Source organism: Leucoraja erinacea, chromosome 38 (assembly GCF_028641065.1).
Source record: "Leucoraja erinacea ecotype New England chromosome 38, Leri_hhj_1, whole genome shotgun sequence".
In the NCBI taxonomy this organism is placed as follows: Eukaryota; Metazoa; Chordata; class Chondrichthyes; order Rajiformes; family Rajidae; genus Leucoraja; species Leucoraja erinaceus.
Window position 1 is genome coordinate 11,716,209 of NC_073414.1, and position 14,501 is coordinate 11,730,709.

The 14,501-nt window shown below is 48.6% G+C and overlaps 1 protein-coding gene across 1 annotated transcript in view; it reads right to left on the reverse strand.

Moving 5' to 3' along the window:
* Nucleotides 1-2,148: 2,148 nt before the first annotated feature.
* Nucleotides 2,149-14,501, reverse strand: part of LOC129714287 (nck-associated protein 1-like) — a 204,256-nt gene continuing 191,903 nt past the window's right edge. The window contains exons 30-31 of the mRNA XM_055663845.1: nt 10,428-10,517; nt 2,149-2,342 (exon numbers count right to left, since the gene is read on the reverse strand). Of these exons, the coding sequence (XP_055519820.1) occupies nt 2,226-2,342; nt 10,428-10,517 (207 nt within the window). The 3' untranslated portion in view covers nt 2,149-2,225. The remainder of the gene's footprint in view (nt 2,343-10,427; nt 10,518-14,501) is intronic.

Sequence of the window (14,501 nt, forward strand, 5' to 3'; positions counted from 1 at the left end):
ACAAGTCAGAATTTTGATCTGGGACGTATGACAATAAAACGCTCTTGACATTGTACTCACTGGAATCCAGGGATTCACTGGAATTTAGAAGGGTCAGAGGGGATCTTATAGAAATATGCAGCATAAAATTCTTGAGGGCTTCGATGGGCTTGATGCAGGATAAATGTTTCCTATGTTGCGAGCGTCCCGAACCAGGGGGTCACAGGTTAAGAATAAGTGGTCGGGCATTTAGGATTACGATGAGGAAACACCTTTTCAGCCAGAGTTGTGAATCTGGAATTATCTACCTATTCACTGGATGTTTTCAAGAGAGTTAGATCTGAGGGCGAACATAATAAAGGGATATGGAGAATATGTGAACGGGGTACATATTTTGGTTGATCAGCCATGATCATATTGAATGGCAGTGCTGGCTCAAAGGGCCGAGTGGCCTACTCCTGCACCTATTACTGTTTTAAATATCTGGGAGTCCACATCTCCGAGGATATGACATGGGCATCACACGCATCAGCACTCATGAGTAAGGCAAGGCAGCGCCTTTACCACCTCAGGCAATTGAGGAAATTCAGAGTGTCTCCGAGGATCCTCCAGTGCTTCTACGCAGCGGCGGTGGAAAGCATCTTGTCCCGAAATATTCCCATCTGGTTTGGGAATTGCTCTGCCAAGGACAAGAAGGCTCTGCGAACGCACTATGGGAACTTCATTCGCCCCCCTGCAGGAACTATACAACAGGAGGTGCAACTCCAGAGCAAATAAAATCACGGGAGACCCCTTCCACCCCTGCAACAGACTGTTGCAGCTGCTACGGTCAGGCAAACGCCTCCGTTGCCATGCGGTGAGAACGGAGAGGCTGAGAAGGAGTTTCTTCCCAGAGGCCATTCGGACTGTAAACGCCTATCTCACCAGGGACTAACTCTACTGAACGTTTCTCCTTCCATTATTTATCATGTAAAAGAATATGTGTGTTATGATTGTGTTTATAATTTGTTTGGTTGTTTGGTTGTTTGTCTTTTGCACAAAAGTCCGCGAGCATTGCCACTTTCATTTCACTGCACATCTCGGATGTGTATGTGACAAATAAACTTGACTTGACTTGATATTCTACGTTTCTATATTTCTATTGACATGTTGCTGGGGAGACTGGAGCAGACGGGACTGTTTTCTCTTGGAGACCTAATATGGGCCTGATGGAGGTGAATACCATTGTGCAAAGGTGCCAAAGGGAGTGGGTTGGTGCCCGATAACATTCCATTCCTCAACAGATGATGCCTGACCCGGTGTGTCCCTCCAGCACTGTGTATTGTTTTGGTCAGTGCCGTGCCCCCTCTTGCAGTGCCAGCTTCCTTCGAGCTCATGCTCCTTACCCTCCAGTCTCACTTTGAGTGAACCCCTCTCCCAGCTTCAGTGAACACCTTGCCCCCCCCTCCTCACCCCTACCAATGAACCTCGGGCCAACTCCTTTAGCGCCCAACACCAGCCAACAGGCGAATTATTCATTTAATCATTCAAAAGAAAAGGCAGGCATTCCTGTTTATTTGGAAGTCTTGGCATGAAGTTAAACAGCACACAGATCAGTAAGCATTATGTGTTCAACAATTCATGTGTCAGAGCAATGAGCATACATTACATCTATACCTCGACAGTGAGAAGGTTGAGTAGGGACGGGTGAAAGGGAATCAGAATGCTGGCCTAGGCTGTCGTCCCATCTGCTGCCACCTTTTGCATCAGACACCCAATGCACTCATGTGAACTCCCCCAACCTTTGTATCCTCCATACCCCCTGAACTATATTGTCTCCAGCCCACCTTGATGCATCTGACCCAACCCCAGCTCTCCATTCCCCTCTTCCTGTCCTCTAGCCAGAATTACCTTTGTCTCTCTCACTCTGATCTAATGCATTTAATGTTGACTTTCCCTTTTACTCCACAAGCCCAACTGGTCCCTTGTCCCCTGCACCTCTGATCCTCCTCTTCGTCAAACCATGCCTGACTATTCTCTATCTCCCCAGATTCATGGACCTAACTCCCAACGCTCCCACCGATCTGTCCGTTCAACAGATCACACCCTTTGCTCCCTGACACCTCCACCAATTCCTCCTGACCCACACCCCCCCCCCCCCCCCCCCCCCCCCACAACCCCCGGCTGAGATCTTTAATATGATAATGTTAATTGTGCTGTATTACATTTAGCTTAACAAATTAATTTGAAGAAAGAACGCATTGCATTTATCCTGTGGTCATGATCACAGGCCTGTATGCTTCACGAAAGGCATTCCTCAGCAGAACATAGGGAAAGCAGGTTTCCAGCATATCCATTTCCAGGAATGGTGACTCCTCGATCAACTGCAAAACAGCAATTTATTTTAACAAACTGTTGAAATTAAGATAGTTCAAACACAATTAGGCAAAAAAAGGGTGTCCAAAGTGAGTGAATTAGTAACACTCAGATACACACATAGCCCATTGCTCCTTGAACAGAGATTCAATTAGTTCTCCTCTACTGACACTCTCATCCGCCTGGCGGAACTTATCCTCGTCCTCAACAACTTCCCCTTTCGCTCCTCCCAAACGTTGACGGTGGATATGCAATGGAAGGTATTAAAAGACTGCATGGATGAACTACAACAATTGTTCATCCCAGTTTGGCAAAATAATAAATCAGGGAAGGTAGTGCATCCATGGATAACAAGGGAAATCAGGGATAGAATTAAAACAAAAGATGAAGCGTACAAATTAGCCAGACAAAGCAGCCTACCAGAGGACTGGGAGAAATTCAGAATCCAACAGAGGAGGACAAAGAGCTTAATTAGGAAAGGGAAAATAGATTAAGAAAGACAATTCGCAGGGAACATGAAAACTGACTGCAAAAGTTTTTATAGGTATGTGAAGAGAAAGAGATTAGTTAAAACAAATGTAGTCAGAAATAGGTGAATTGATCATGGGGAACAAGGACATGGCAGACCAATTGAATAACGGCTTTGGTTCTGTCTTCACTAAGGAAGACATAAACAATATGCCAGAAATAGCAGGGGACCGCAGGTCAAATGAGATGGAGGAACTGGGTGAAATCCAGGTTAGCCGGGAAGTGGTGTTGGGTATATTGAATGGATTAAAGGCCGATAAATCCCTAAGGCCAGATAGGCTGCATCCCAGTGTACTTAAGGAAGTAGCCCCAGAAATAGTGGATTCATTAGTGATAATTTTTCAAAATTCTTTAGATTCTGGAGTAGTTCCTGAGGATTGGAGGATAGCTAATGTAACCCTACTTTTTAAAAAGGGAGGGAGAGAGAAGACGGGGAATTATAGACCAGTTAGTCTAACATCGGTAGTGGGGAAACTGCTAGAGTCAGTTATTAAAGATGGGATAACAGCACATTTGGAAAGTGGGGAAATCATTGGACAAAGTCAGCATGGATTTACGAAAGGTAAATCATGTCTGACGAATCTTATAGAATTTTTCGAGGATGAAACTAGTAGAGTGGATAAGGGAGAACCAGTGGATGTGATATATCTGGGCTTTCAGAAGGCTTTCAACAAGGTCCCACATAAGAGATTAGTATACAAACTTAAAGCACACGGTATTGGGGTGGATAGAGACTGTGTCGGTGGCTCGCCTTAAGCAGGACCATTTGGACATTAGTCAGCCAGAGCAGGTGGTCCAGCCTCGTCCACGGTCCTGGACGCTCCTGCTTTAGCCTTTGCTGCTTGTTTCCCCTGAGGAGGGGTCCTGTGGCACATTTCTGCATTAATGGAGATTAATGCAGAAAAGTGGAAGATTGTGGAGCCACCTATTGGTTAGGACTCCCCTAGGTTCGTTTTTATAATTTAAAAATAAATTGGATAGTTATATGGACGGGAAAGGAATGGAGGGTTATGGTCTGAGCGCAGGTATATGGGACTAGGGGAGAATACGTGTTCGGCACGTACTGGAAGGGTCGAGGTGGCCTGTTTCCGTGCTGTAATTGTTATATGGTTATATTTCCCCGTTGTAAAACCATGCTGACTCGGACCAATCCTGTTAGCGCTATCCAAATGTGCGGCTATCTCATCTTTTATAATTGACTCCTGCATCTTTCCCACCACCGCTAACTGGTCTTTAATTCCCTGTTTTCTCTCTCCCGCCTTTCTTAAAAAGTGGGATAACATTAGCTACCCTCCAATCTACGGGAACTGAACCTGAGCCTAACGAACATTGGGAAATTATCACCAATACATCCACGATTTCTAAAGCCACTTCCTTAATACCCTGAGTTGCAGACCATCAGCGCATGGGGATGTATCAGCCTTCAGTCCCATCAGTCAATCCAACACTATTTCCTGCCTAATGTGGATTTCCTTCAGTTCCTCTGTCACCCCAGATCCTCTGGTCACTACAATGTCAGGAAGATTGTGTGTGTCCTCCTTAGTGAAGACAGATCCAAAGTACCTGTTCAACTCATCTTCCATTTCCTTGTTCCCCATAATAAATTAACCTTTTTCCATCTTCAAGGGTCCAACTTTGGTCTTAACTATTTTGTTGCTCTTCACATACCTCAAGAAGCTTTTACTATCCTGCTTTATATTCTTGGCTAGTTACCTTCGTGCCTCATCTTTTCTCCCCGTATTGTCTTGTTGGTTACCTTCGGTTGTTCTTTAAACATTACCCAATACCGCTTACCGCTCATCCTTGCTACGTTGTATTTCTTCGCTTTAATTTTTATACTGTCCCTGATGTCCCTTGTCAGCCATGGTCGTCCCTTTCTCCACTTGGAATCTTACTTCCACCTAGGAAGGAACTGATCCTGCACCTTCTGTATTATTCCTAGAAACACCTGCCATTGTTGTTCCACTGTCATCCCTGCTAGTGTTTCTTTTCAGTCAACTTTGGCCAGCTCCTCCTTCATGGACCCATAGTTCCCTTTATTCAATTGCAACACTGGCACCTCCGATCTACTCTTCTCCCTCTCCAATTTTAGATTAAATATGACCATGAGGTCCTCTATCAAATCCGGTTCATTACATAACACTAAATCCAGAATTGCCTTCTCCCTGGTAAGCTCCAATACAAGCTGTTCTTAGAATCCATCATGTAGGCACTCTGCAATGTCCCTTTCTTGGTGTCCAGTACCAACATAATTTTCCCAGTCTACCTGCATGTTGAAATCTCTCATAACAACCATAGCACTACTTTTACTACATGCCAATTTAAACTCCTGATTCAACTTATATAACGTATATTTTAATGCTAGGAGCATTGTAAGAAAAGTGGATGAACTTAGAGCCTGGATTGACACCTGGAAGTATGATGTTGTGGCGATCAGTGAAACATTGTTGCAGGAGGGCTGTGATTGGAAACTAAATATTCCAGGATTTCGTTGCGTCAGGTGTGATAGAATTGGAGGGGCAAGAGGTGGAGGTGTTGCATTGCTTATCAGGGAAGATATTACAGCAGTGCTTTGGCAGGATAGATTAGAGGGCTCGTCTAAGGAGGCTATTTGGGTGGAACTGAGAAATGGGAAAGGGGTAGCAACACTTATAGGGGTGTATTATAGACCGCCAAATGGGGAGCGAGAATTGGAAGAGCAAATATGTAAGGAGATTGCAGATATTAGAAGTAAGCACAAGGTAGTGATTGTGGGAGATTTCAATGTTCCACACATAGACTGGGAAACACATTCTGTAAATGGGCTGCATGGGTTGGAGTTTGTAAAATGTGTGCAGGATAGTTTTTTGCAACAATACATAGAAGTACCTACTAGAGAAGGGGCGGTACTGGACCTCCTGTTAGGAAATGAGATGGGTCAGGTGGCAGCGGTATGCGTTGGGGAACAGTTCGGGTCCAGTGATCACAATACCATTAGTTTCAATATAATTATGGAGAGGGACAAAACTGGACCTAGGGTTGAGATTTTTGATTGGAGAAAGGCTAACTTTGAGGAGATGTGAAAGGATTTAAAAGGAGTAAATTGGGACATTTTGTTTTATGGGAAAGATGTGGAAGAGAAATGGAGTACATTTAAAGGTGAAATTTTAAGAGTACAGAATCTTTATGTCCCTGTTCGGTTGAAAGGAAATCATAAAAATTGTAAAGAGCCATGGTTTTCAAGGGAAATTGGACACTTGGTTCGGAAAAAGAGGGAGATCTACAATAGTTATAGGCAGCATGGAGTAAATGAGGTGCTTGAGGAGTATAAAGAATGTAAAAAGAATCTTAAGAAAGAAATTAGAAAAGCTAAAAGAAGATATGAGGTTGCTTCGGCAAGTAAGGTAAAAGTAAATCCGAAGGGTTTCTACCGCTATATTAATAGCAAAAGGATAACGAGGGATAAAATTGGTCCATTAGAGAGTCAGAGTGGCCAACTATCTGCAGAGCCAAAAGAGATGGGGGAGATATTGAACAGTTTCTTTTCTTCGGTATTCACCAAGGAGAATGATATTGAATTATGGGAAGGGAAGGGAAACAAGGTAAGGGAAACAAGTAGAATAGCTATGGAAACTATGAGGATCAAAGAAGAGGAAGTACTGACACTTTTGAGAAATATAAAAATGGATAAGTCTCCAGGTCCGGACAGGATATTCCCTAGGACATTGAGGGAAGTTAGTGTAGAAATAGCAGGGTCTATGGCAGAAATATTTCAAATGTCATTAGAAACGGGAATAGTGCCGGAGGATTGGCGTACTGCGCATGTTGTTCCATTGTTTAAAAAGGGGTCTAAGAGTAAACCTAGCAATTATAGACCTGTTAGTTTGACGTCAGTGGTGGGCAAATTAATGGAAAGAATACTTAGAGATAATATATATAAGCATCTGGATAAACAGGGTCTGATTAGGAACAGTCAACATGGATTTGTGCCTGGAAGGTCATGTTTGACTAATCTTCTTGACTTTTTTGAAGATGTTACTCGGGAAATTGATGAAGGTAAAGCATTGGATATTGTGCATATGGATTTCAGTAAGTCTTTGACAAGGTTCCTCATGGAAGGTTGGTTAAGAAGGTTCAATGGTTGGGTATTAATGGTGGAGTAGCAAGATGGATTCAACAGTGGCTGAATGGGAGATGCCAGAGAGTAATGGTGGATGGTTGTTTGTCAGGTTGGAGGCCAGTGACGAGTGGGGTGCCACAGGGATCTGTGTTGGGTCCACTGTTGTTTGTCATGTACATCAATGATCTGGATGATGGTGTGGTAAATTTGATTAGTAAGTTTGCAGATGATACTAAGATAGGTGGGGTTGCGGGTAATGAAGTAGAGTTTCAAAGTCTACAGAGAGATTTATGCCAGTTGGAAGAGTGGGCTGAAAGATGGCAGATGGAGTTTAATGCTGATAAGTGTGAGGTGCTACATCTTGGCAGGACAAATCAAAATAGGACGTACATGGTAAATGGTAGGGAATTGAAGAATGTAGGTGAACAGAGGGATCTGGGAATAACTGTGCACAGTTCCCTGAAAGTGGAATCTCATGTAGATAGGGTGGTAAAGAAAGCTTTTGGTGTGCTGACCTTTATAAATCAGAGCATTGAGTATAGAAGTTGGGATGTAATGTTAAAATTGTACAAGGCATTGGTGAGGCCAATTCTGGAGTATGGTGTACAATTTTGGTTGCCTAATTATAGGAAGGATGTCAACAAAATAGAGAGAGTACAGAGGAGATTTACTAGAATGTTGCCTGGGTTTCAGCAACTAAGTTACAGAGAAAGGTTGAACAAGTTAGGGCTTTATTCTTTGGAGCGCAGAAGGTTAAGGGGGGACTTGATAGAGGTTTTTAAAATGATGAGAGGGATAGACAGAGTTGACGTGGAAAAGCTTTTCCCACTGAGAGTAGGGAAGATTCAAAGAAGGGGACATGACTTCAGAATTAAGGGACTGAAGTTTAGGGGTAACATGAGGGGGAACTTCTTTACTCAGAGAGTGGTAGCTGTGTGGAATGAGCTTCCAGTGAAGATGGTGGAGGCAGGTTCGTTTATATCATTTAAAAATAAATTGGATAGTTATATGGATGGGAAGGGAATGGAGGGTTATGGTCTGAGCGCAGGTATATGGGACTAGGGGAGATTATGTGTTCGGCACGGACTAGAAGGGTCGAGATGGCCTGTTTCCGTGCTGTAATTGTTATATGGTTATATGGTTAACATGTGACCTATGTCCAGGCTACTGTTTGGGGGCCTGTAGATTAGTTCCATTAGCGATGATTTACCCTTACAATTCCTTAGTTCTATCCATACTGACTCCACATCTCCTGTTTCAATGTCACCCCTTGCAAGGGACTGAATTTCATTCTCATCAGCAGGGCAACCCCACCCCCTCTGCCCACCTGTCTGTCTTTTCGATAGGAGGTATACCCTTGAATATTCAGTTCCCAGCCCTGGCTCTCTTGCAGCCATTTCTCAGTAATTCCCACAACATCATACTTGACAGTTTCTAACTGAGCTTCAAGCTCGTCCACTTTATTCCTTATACTTTGCGCATTCATATACACTACTTTGATCTCCATATTCACTTCCCCCCTCGCAATTGGCCCTGACCTTATTCTGTTGTCCATTCTCAAGCTTTCCTTCCCATTAATTCGAGAATCGTTTGTAAATTTTCCTGTAGCCACTTCCCCTTCAACTCCATCTTTAAACCTACACGTGTAGCCCTAGCAAACCTGCCTGCCAGTATGTCGGTCCCCCTCCAGTTAAGGTGTAACCCGTCCCTTTGTACAGGAAACCCCTATCCCAGAAGAGATCCCAGTGGTCTATAAATCTAAATCCTTGCTCCCTGCACCAGCCCCTCAGCCACACATTCAGATCCCCAACTCCCTGTTCCTGTCCTCACTAGCACGTGGTACTAGAAGCAATCCAGAGATAACAACCCTAGAAGTCCAGCAGTCTTCTTCCCAACTCTCTGAAGTCATGTTAGAGAACCTCCTTTCTCTTCTTCCCGATGTCATTTGTGCCTACGTGCACAACTACTGCCGGCTGTTCACCTTCTCTCTCGAGGATGTTCAGAATTCGGCTTGTGATAACCTGAACCCTGGCACCAAGGAGGCAACAGACCATCCTCGCATCTCATCTGCAGTCTGTCTAACTGTTCCGTAAACAACGGCATAGTCCCACCTTCAACTGCCTCCTCTGGCAGCTGGTTCCATATACCCACCACCTTCCTTTGTCAATTACTGATAGTAACCTCCACCTTCCCATCACGCATTCCAATTTCTGATCAGCTGCTCAGGTTCCCACTCCACTCCAAAACTAGTGTAAACTCTCCAAAGTTGCACCAGTGAACTTTCCTGCAAGGATACTGGTCTCTGTACAGTTCAGATGCAACCCATCCCTCTTGTACAGGGCACCTCTGCCCAAGAGATCCCAATGGTACAACAATCCAAATCCCTGCCATCTGCACCCAACTCCTGAGTCGCACATTTTTCCGATCGGCCTTTCCTATCCTCAATTATACATGACACTGGCAGTAGAAACATAGAAAATAGGTGTAGGAGGCGGACATTCGGCCCTTCAAGCCAGCACCGCCATTCATTGTGATCATGCCTGATCATCTCCAATCAATAAACCGTGCCTGCCTTCTCCCCATATCCCTTGATTGCACTATCTCCGAGAGCTCTATCTAACGCTCTCTTAAATCCATCCAGTGATTTGGGCTCCACTGCCCTCTGTGGAAGAGAAAACGTATTTTCTCACCTCAGTCTTAAATGGCCCCCCTTTGTTCGAACACTGCGGCACCTGGTTCTGGACTCGCCCAACATTGGGAAACATTTTCCTGCATCTAGCTTGTCCAGTCCATTTATAATTTTATATGTGTCTATAAGATCCCCCCTCATCCTACTAAATTCCAGTGAATACAAGCCTAGTCTTTTCAACCTTTCCTCATATGACAGTCCCGCCATCCCAGGGATCAATCTCGTGAACCTACGCTGCACTGTCTCAATCACAAGGATGTGCTTCCTCAAATTAGGAGACCAAAACTGTACACAATACTCCAGATGTGGTCTTATCAGTGACTGGTGTACAAGAACACCGAGGTCTTGCTGCATCTCCCCCTTACCTAACCCAACCCTATTGTGATAATAACCCACAGATCACTACCCTCAAAGTCCTGCTTTAAAATCTTCTGCCTAACTTACGATATTCACTTTGTAGTACCCATGCCACTAGTGTCAATGTGCACAGCAGCCTCCAGCTGCTCCCCCCCCCCCCCCCCCCCCCCCCCCCCCCCCCCCCCCCCCCCTCCCCCCCCCCCCCCCCCCTTTCAAGGTGAAAGTGTGCTTTGGTTTATCTGGAACAAGATTGTTCAGATGGTGGACTGAGAGGTGGCAGTTGCCAGAACACTAGCAGACCATGTGTCTTTGTCAAGGATCGATACTGGCTGCACTGAGGTGGGGTTGGAGAGGCTGAGATTACTGCAATGGTCCACAACCCTCTCCACAAAGTGCTGACGTGATGAAGGTGCAGCTTACCATATGCAGAATGAGATAAACTGACTCCCGATTCCTCACAAGAGCTTTATCCGTTTCTTGGCCAATCTGCAGAAGACTCATTGAGGCACACTAAACAAGGAACAAAACAAAACAAAACGCATATGAAAGTTTGTGACCATCCACAATCAGATGAAAATAACATCCCACTGTCTGCTCAGACTAAACTAACAGCACCTCACCTCCAAACTGATAGCAAGCTTCAGGATCATACACCATACGTCCAGGTCCTCCCTCAGCCTTCTGAACACAAGCAGATAAGCCTTCAACTGTTTACTCACAAGAAATACTCTAACCTCTCTCAGTCTTTTCTCTGACCGTGTCCCATGGTTTCCTGTGACTCTATCGCCTCTGACCCTCTCTCACTCTGACACCTCTCCCACTCCCCTCTGACACTCTCTCGCTCTGCACTCTGACCCTCTGCACTCTGACCCCCTCCCCTCTGACCTTCCTGGATATTCTGCTCTGACCCTTCCCTGTCAGTCTTCTCCACCCCACCTGATCCTCCCCTGACCCTTGTCTATGGATACTCCCTGACCCCTTACTCAGGGTGCTTGCCTCTCGATGTTGTGACGCTAACATCCTCCCTAATTCTGCTCCCAGTGACCTTTGTAATTACATCCATGACCCTTCCCTCTGGCTGCTCCCAGGTGACCCTTGGCCTTCAATGTTAGATAACCATATAACCATATAACAATTACAGCACGGAAACAGGCCATCTCGGCCCTACAAGTCCATGCCGAACAATTTTTTTCCCCTTAGTCCCACCTGCCTGCACTCGTACCATAACCCTCCATTCCCTTCTCATCCATATGCCTATCCAATTTATTTTTAAATGATACCAATGAACCTGCCTCCACCACTTCCACTGGGAGCTCATTCCACACCGCCACCACTCTCTGCGTAAAGAAGTTCCCCCTCATATTACCCCTAAACTTCTGTCCCTTAATTCTGAAGTCATGTCCTCTTGTTTGAATCTTCCCTATTCTCAAAGGGAAAAGCTTGTCCACATCAACTCTGTCTATCCCTCTCATCATTTTAAATACCTCTATCAGGTCCCCCCTTAACCTTCTGCGCTCCAGAGAATAAAGACCTATGTAGTGCGTGGGTCTCAAAATGAGGCAAGTAGTCCGCAGTTTGAGAAGCACTTTACTTTATTTCCTCCCGGTTCAGGGGAAGACGAAACCAGGGGAAGATGGCACCCAAACCCTGCCTTTTATACCCTCCGGCTAAGGACCGCCTCCGGACTGCACCACTCCTGTGCCGAGGGGTTCGGCAGTATAATGGGACGACCCTTAGGAGCCGCCACAGGACCCCCCCCAGAGCCAGAGGCACAAAACGCACCGGCGGGCGCACGACCCGGGGCTTGCGGGGGCGTAGGTGGAGGGACAGGTCGAGGGGCCGGCGGGAGGACAGGTGGAGTGACAGGTGGAGGGAGTCGTGAGGGGGCACGCCCTCGGGGCCGAGGTTGAGCAACCAGCACCGGCTGGTCAATGTCCAGGTGCGCCGGCTTTAAACGGTCAATCGACACGGCCTCCGGCCGGCCCCCCATGTCCAGGACAAAAGTCGACTGCCCGTGTTCCAGCACCCGGAACGGGCCCTCGTACGGCCTCTGAAGTGGCGTCCGGTGGGCATCACGGCGCAGGAAGACGTATGGGCAGTCCGTGAGGGCCATTGGCACGTGTGGGCGAAATGTCCTATGGCGGGATGTCGGGACGGGTGCGAGCCTGCCAACTCGCTCGCGAAGGCGTTGAAGGGTGGAGGAGGGCGTTTCCTGCTGCTCCGGCGCCGACGGCACGAACTCCCCGGGCACTGTGAGTGTCGACCCGTACACCAGCTCCGCCGATGATGAGGCCAAGTCCTCTTTGGGAGCGGTCCGGATGCCCAGCATGACCCACGGCAACTCGTCCATCCAGTCCGGGCCGGTGAGCCGTGCCTTCAATGCCGCCTTCAGCTGCCGGTGGAACCTCTCCACCAGACCGTTAGCCTGCGGGTGGTAAGCCGTGGTGTGGTGCAGCTGCACCCCCAGCAAGCGAGCCATGGCTGACCACGGCTCGGAGGTGAACTGTGGCCCCCGGCCGGAGGAGATGTGCGCCGGCACCCCGAAGCGAGCAATCCAGTGCGCGGACAACGCACGAGCACACGAAGCCGATGAGGTGTCAGCCAACGGAATGGCCTCCGGCCACCGCGTGAAGCGGTCCACCATGGTCAAAAGGTGGGTGATGCCCCGGGACGGTGGAAGGGGCCCCACAACGTCCACGTGGAGATGGTCGAACCGCCGGTGAGGTAGACCGAACTCCTGGAGAGGTGCGCGGACATGGCGCTGGATCTTTGCTGTCTGGCACGGGATGCAGGTGCGAGCCCAATGGGCAACTTGCTTGCGCAGACCGTGCCACATGAAGCGAGCTGCCACCAGTGCCGTTGTCGCCCGGATTGATGGGTGAGCCAGTCCGTGGATGACCTCGAACACTCTCCGGCGCCAGGTGGCAGGGACGATGGGGCGCGGCTGACCGGACGACACATCGCACAGGATTGTCATACCCCCAGGACCGAGAGGGACATCCTCAAGACGGAGGCCGGAGATGGCAGTCCGGTAGGTGGGCACCTCGTCGTCCGTGAGCTGTGACGCCGCCAGAGCAGAATAGTCCAATCCGGGCGCCACCTCGAACACGGCATTTATAGCAGGGCGGGACAATGCGTCAGCCACCCGGTTCTCTTTCCCCTTGACGTAGCGGATGGCTGTGGTGTACTTGGAGATGTAAGCTAACTGCCGCTGCTGACGTGCGGACCAGGGGTCGGAAACCTTCTGCAGGGCGAAAGTGAGCGGCTTATGGTCGGTGTAGGCGGTGAACGGGCGGCCCTCCAGGAAGTAACGAAAATGGCGCACAGCCAGGTACAGAGCCAGGAGCTCACGATCGAACGCACTGTACTTGGTCTGCGCGCGGTTGAGGTGCCGACTGAAGAAGGCCAGAGGCCGCCAAACTCCGCCCGTCAGCTGCTCCAGTACAGCACCAACTGCCGACTCCGAGGCATCCACAGTGACAGCAGTCGGGGCATCTTCCCGCGGGTGCACCAGCAGCACGGCCCGAGCAAGGGCCTCCTTCGCGCCGTCGAAAGCTGCCTCCGCCTCGTGGGTCCACTCAACGCTCTTCTGCTGCCCACCCGCCAGAAGTTGATAAAGGGGCCGCATGATGTGGGCCGCGGATGGCACGAAACGATGGTAGAATGCCACCATGCTGACAAATTCCTGCAGGCCACGCACCGTGCGTGGGCGGGGAAACCGACGGACGGCGTCAACCCTGTCAGGTAGGGGAACCGCGCCTTTCGCAGTCACGCGGTGGCCGAGAAAGTCAATTTCGTTGACCCCCAAACGGCACTTGTCCAGGTTGATGGCCAAACCATGCTCGCTGAGCCGCTGACAGAGCTGTTGAAGGTGAGCGCAGTGTTCCTGCTGCGAGCGGCTGGCCACCAGGATGTCGTCCAGGTACACGAACACGAATTCGAGGTCACGACAAACCCCGTCCATGAGGCGCTGAAAGGCCTGTGCAGCGTTTTTGAGGCCGAACGGCATCCGAGTAAACTCGTAAAGCCCGAATGGCGTGATGATAGCCGTCTTGGGTACGTCATCCGGGTGAACCGGGATCTGGTTATAACGCCGTACCAGGTCCACTTTTGAAAAAAATGTGGCCCCAGCCAAATGGGCCGTGAAGTCCTGGATGTGGGGTACGGGGTATCGATCCGCTGTTGTTGCAGCGTTCAGCCGTCGGTAATCCCCACAAGGTCGCCAGCCCCCGCTTGACTTAGGGACCATGTGGAGTGGGGACGCCCAAGGGCTGCTCGAAGGGCGGACGATCCCCAAGGCCTCCATCGTGCGGAATTCCCGCCGTGCCAGACGCAGTTTATCTGGTGGCAGTCGTCGTGCTCGTGCATGGAGGGGTGGGCCGGTAGTTGGGATATAAGGCACCACCCCGTGGCTGGGGGTTGCTGAATGAACCTGCGGAGTGAGAATGTCCGGGAACGCAGCCAAGATTCGTGCGAATCGGGAGTCCACGGACG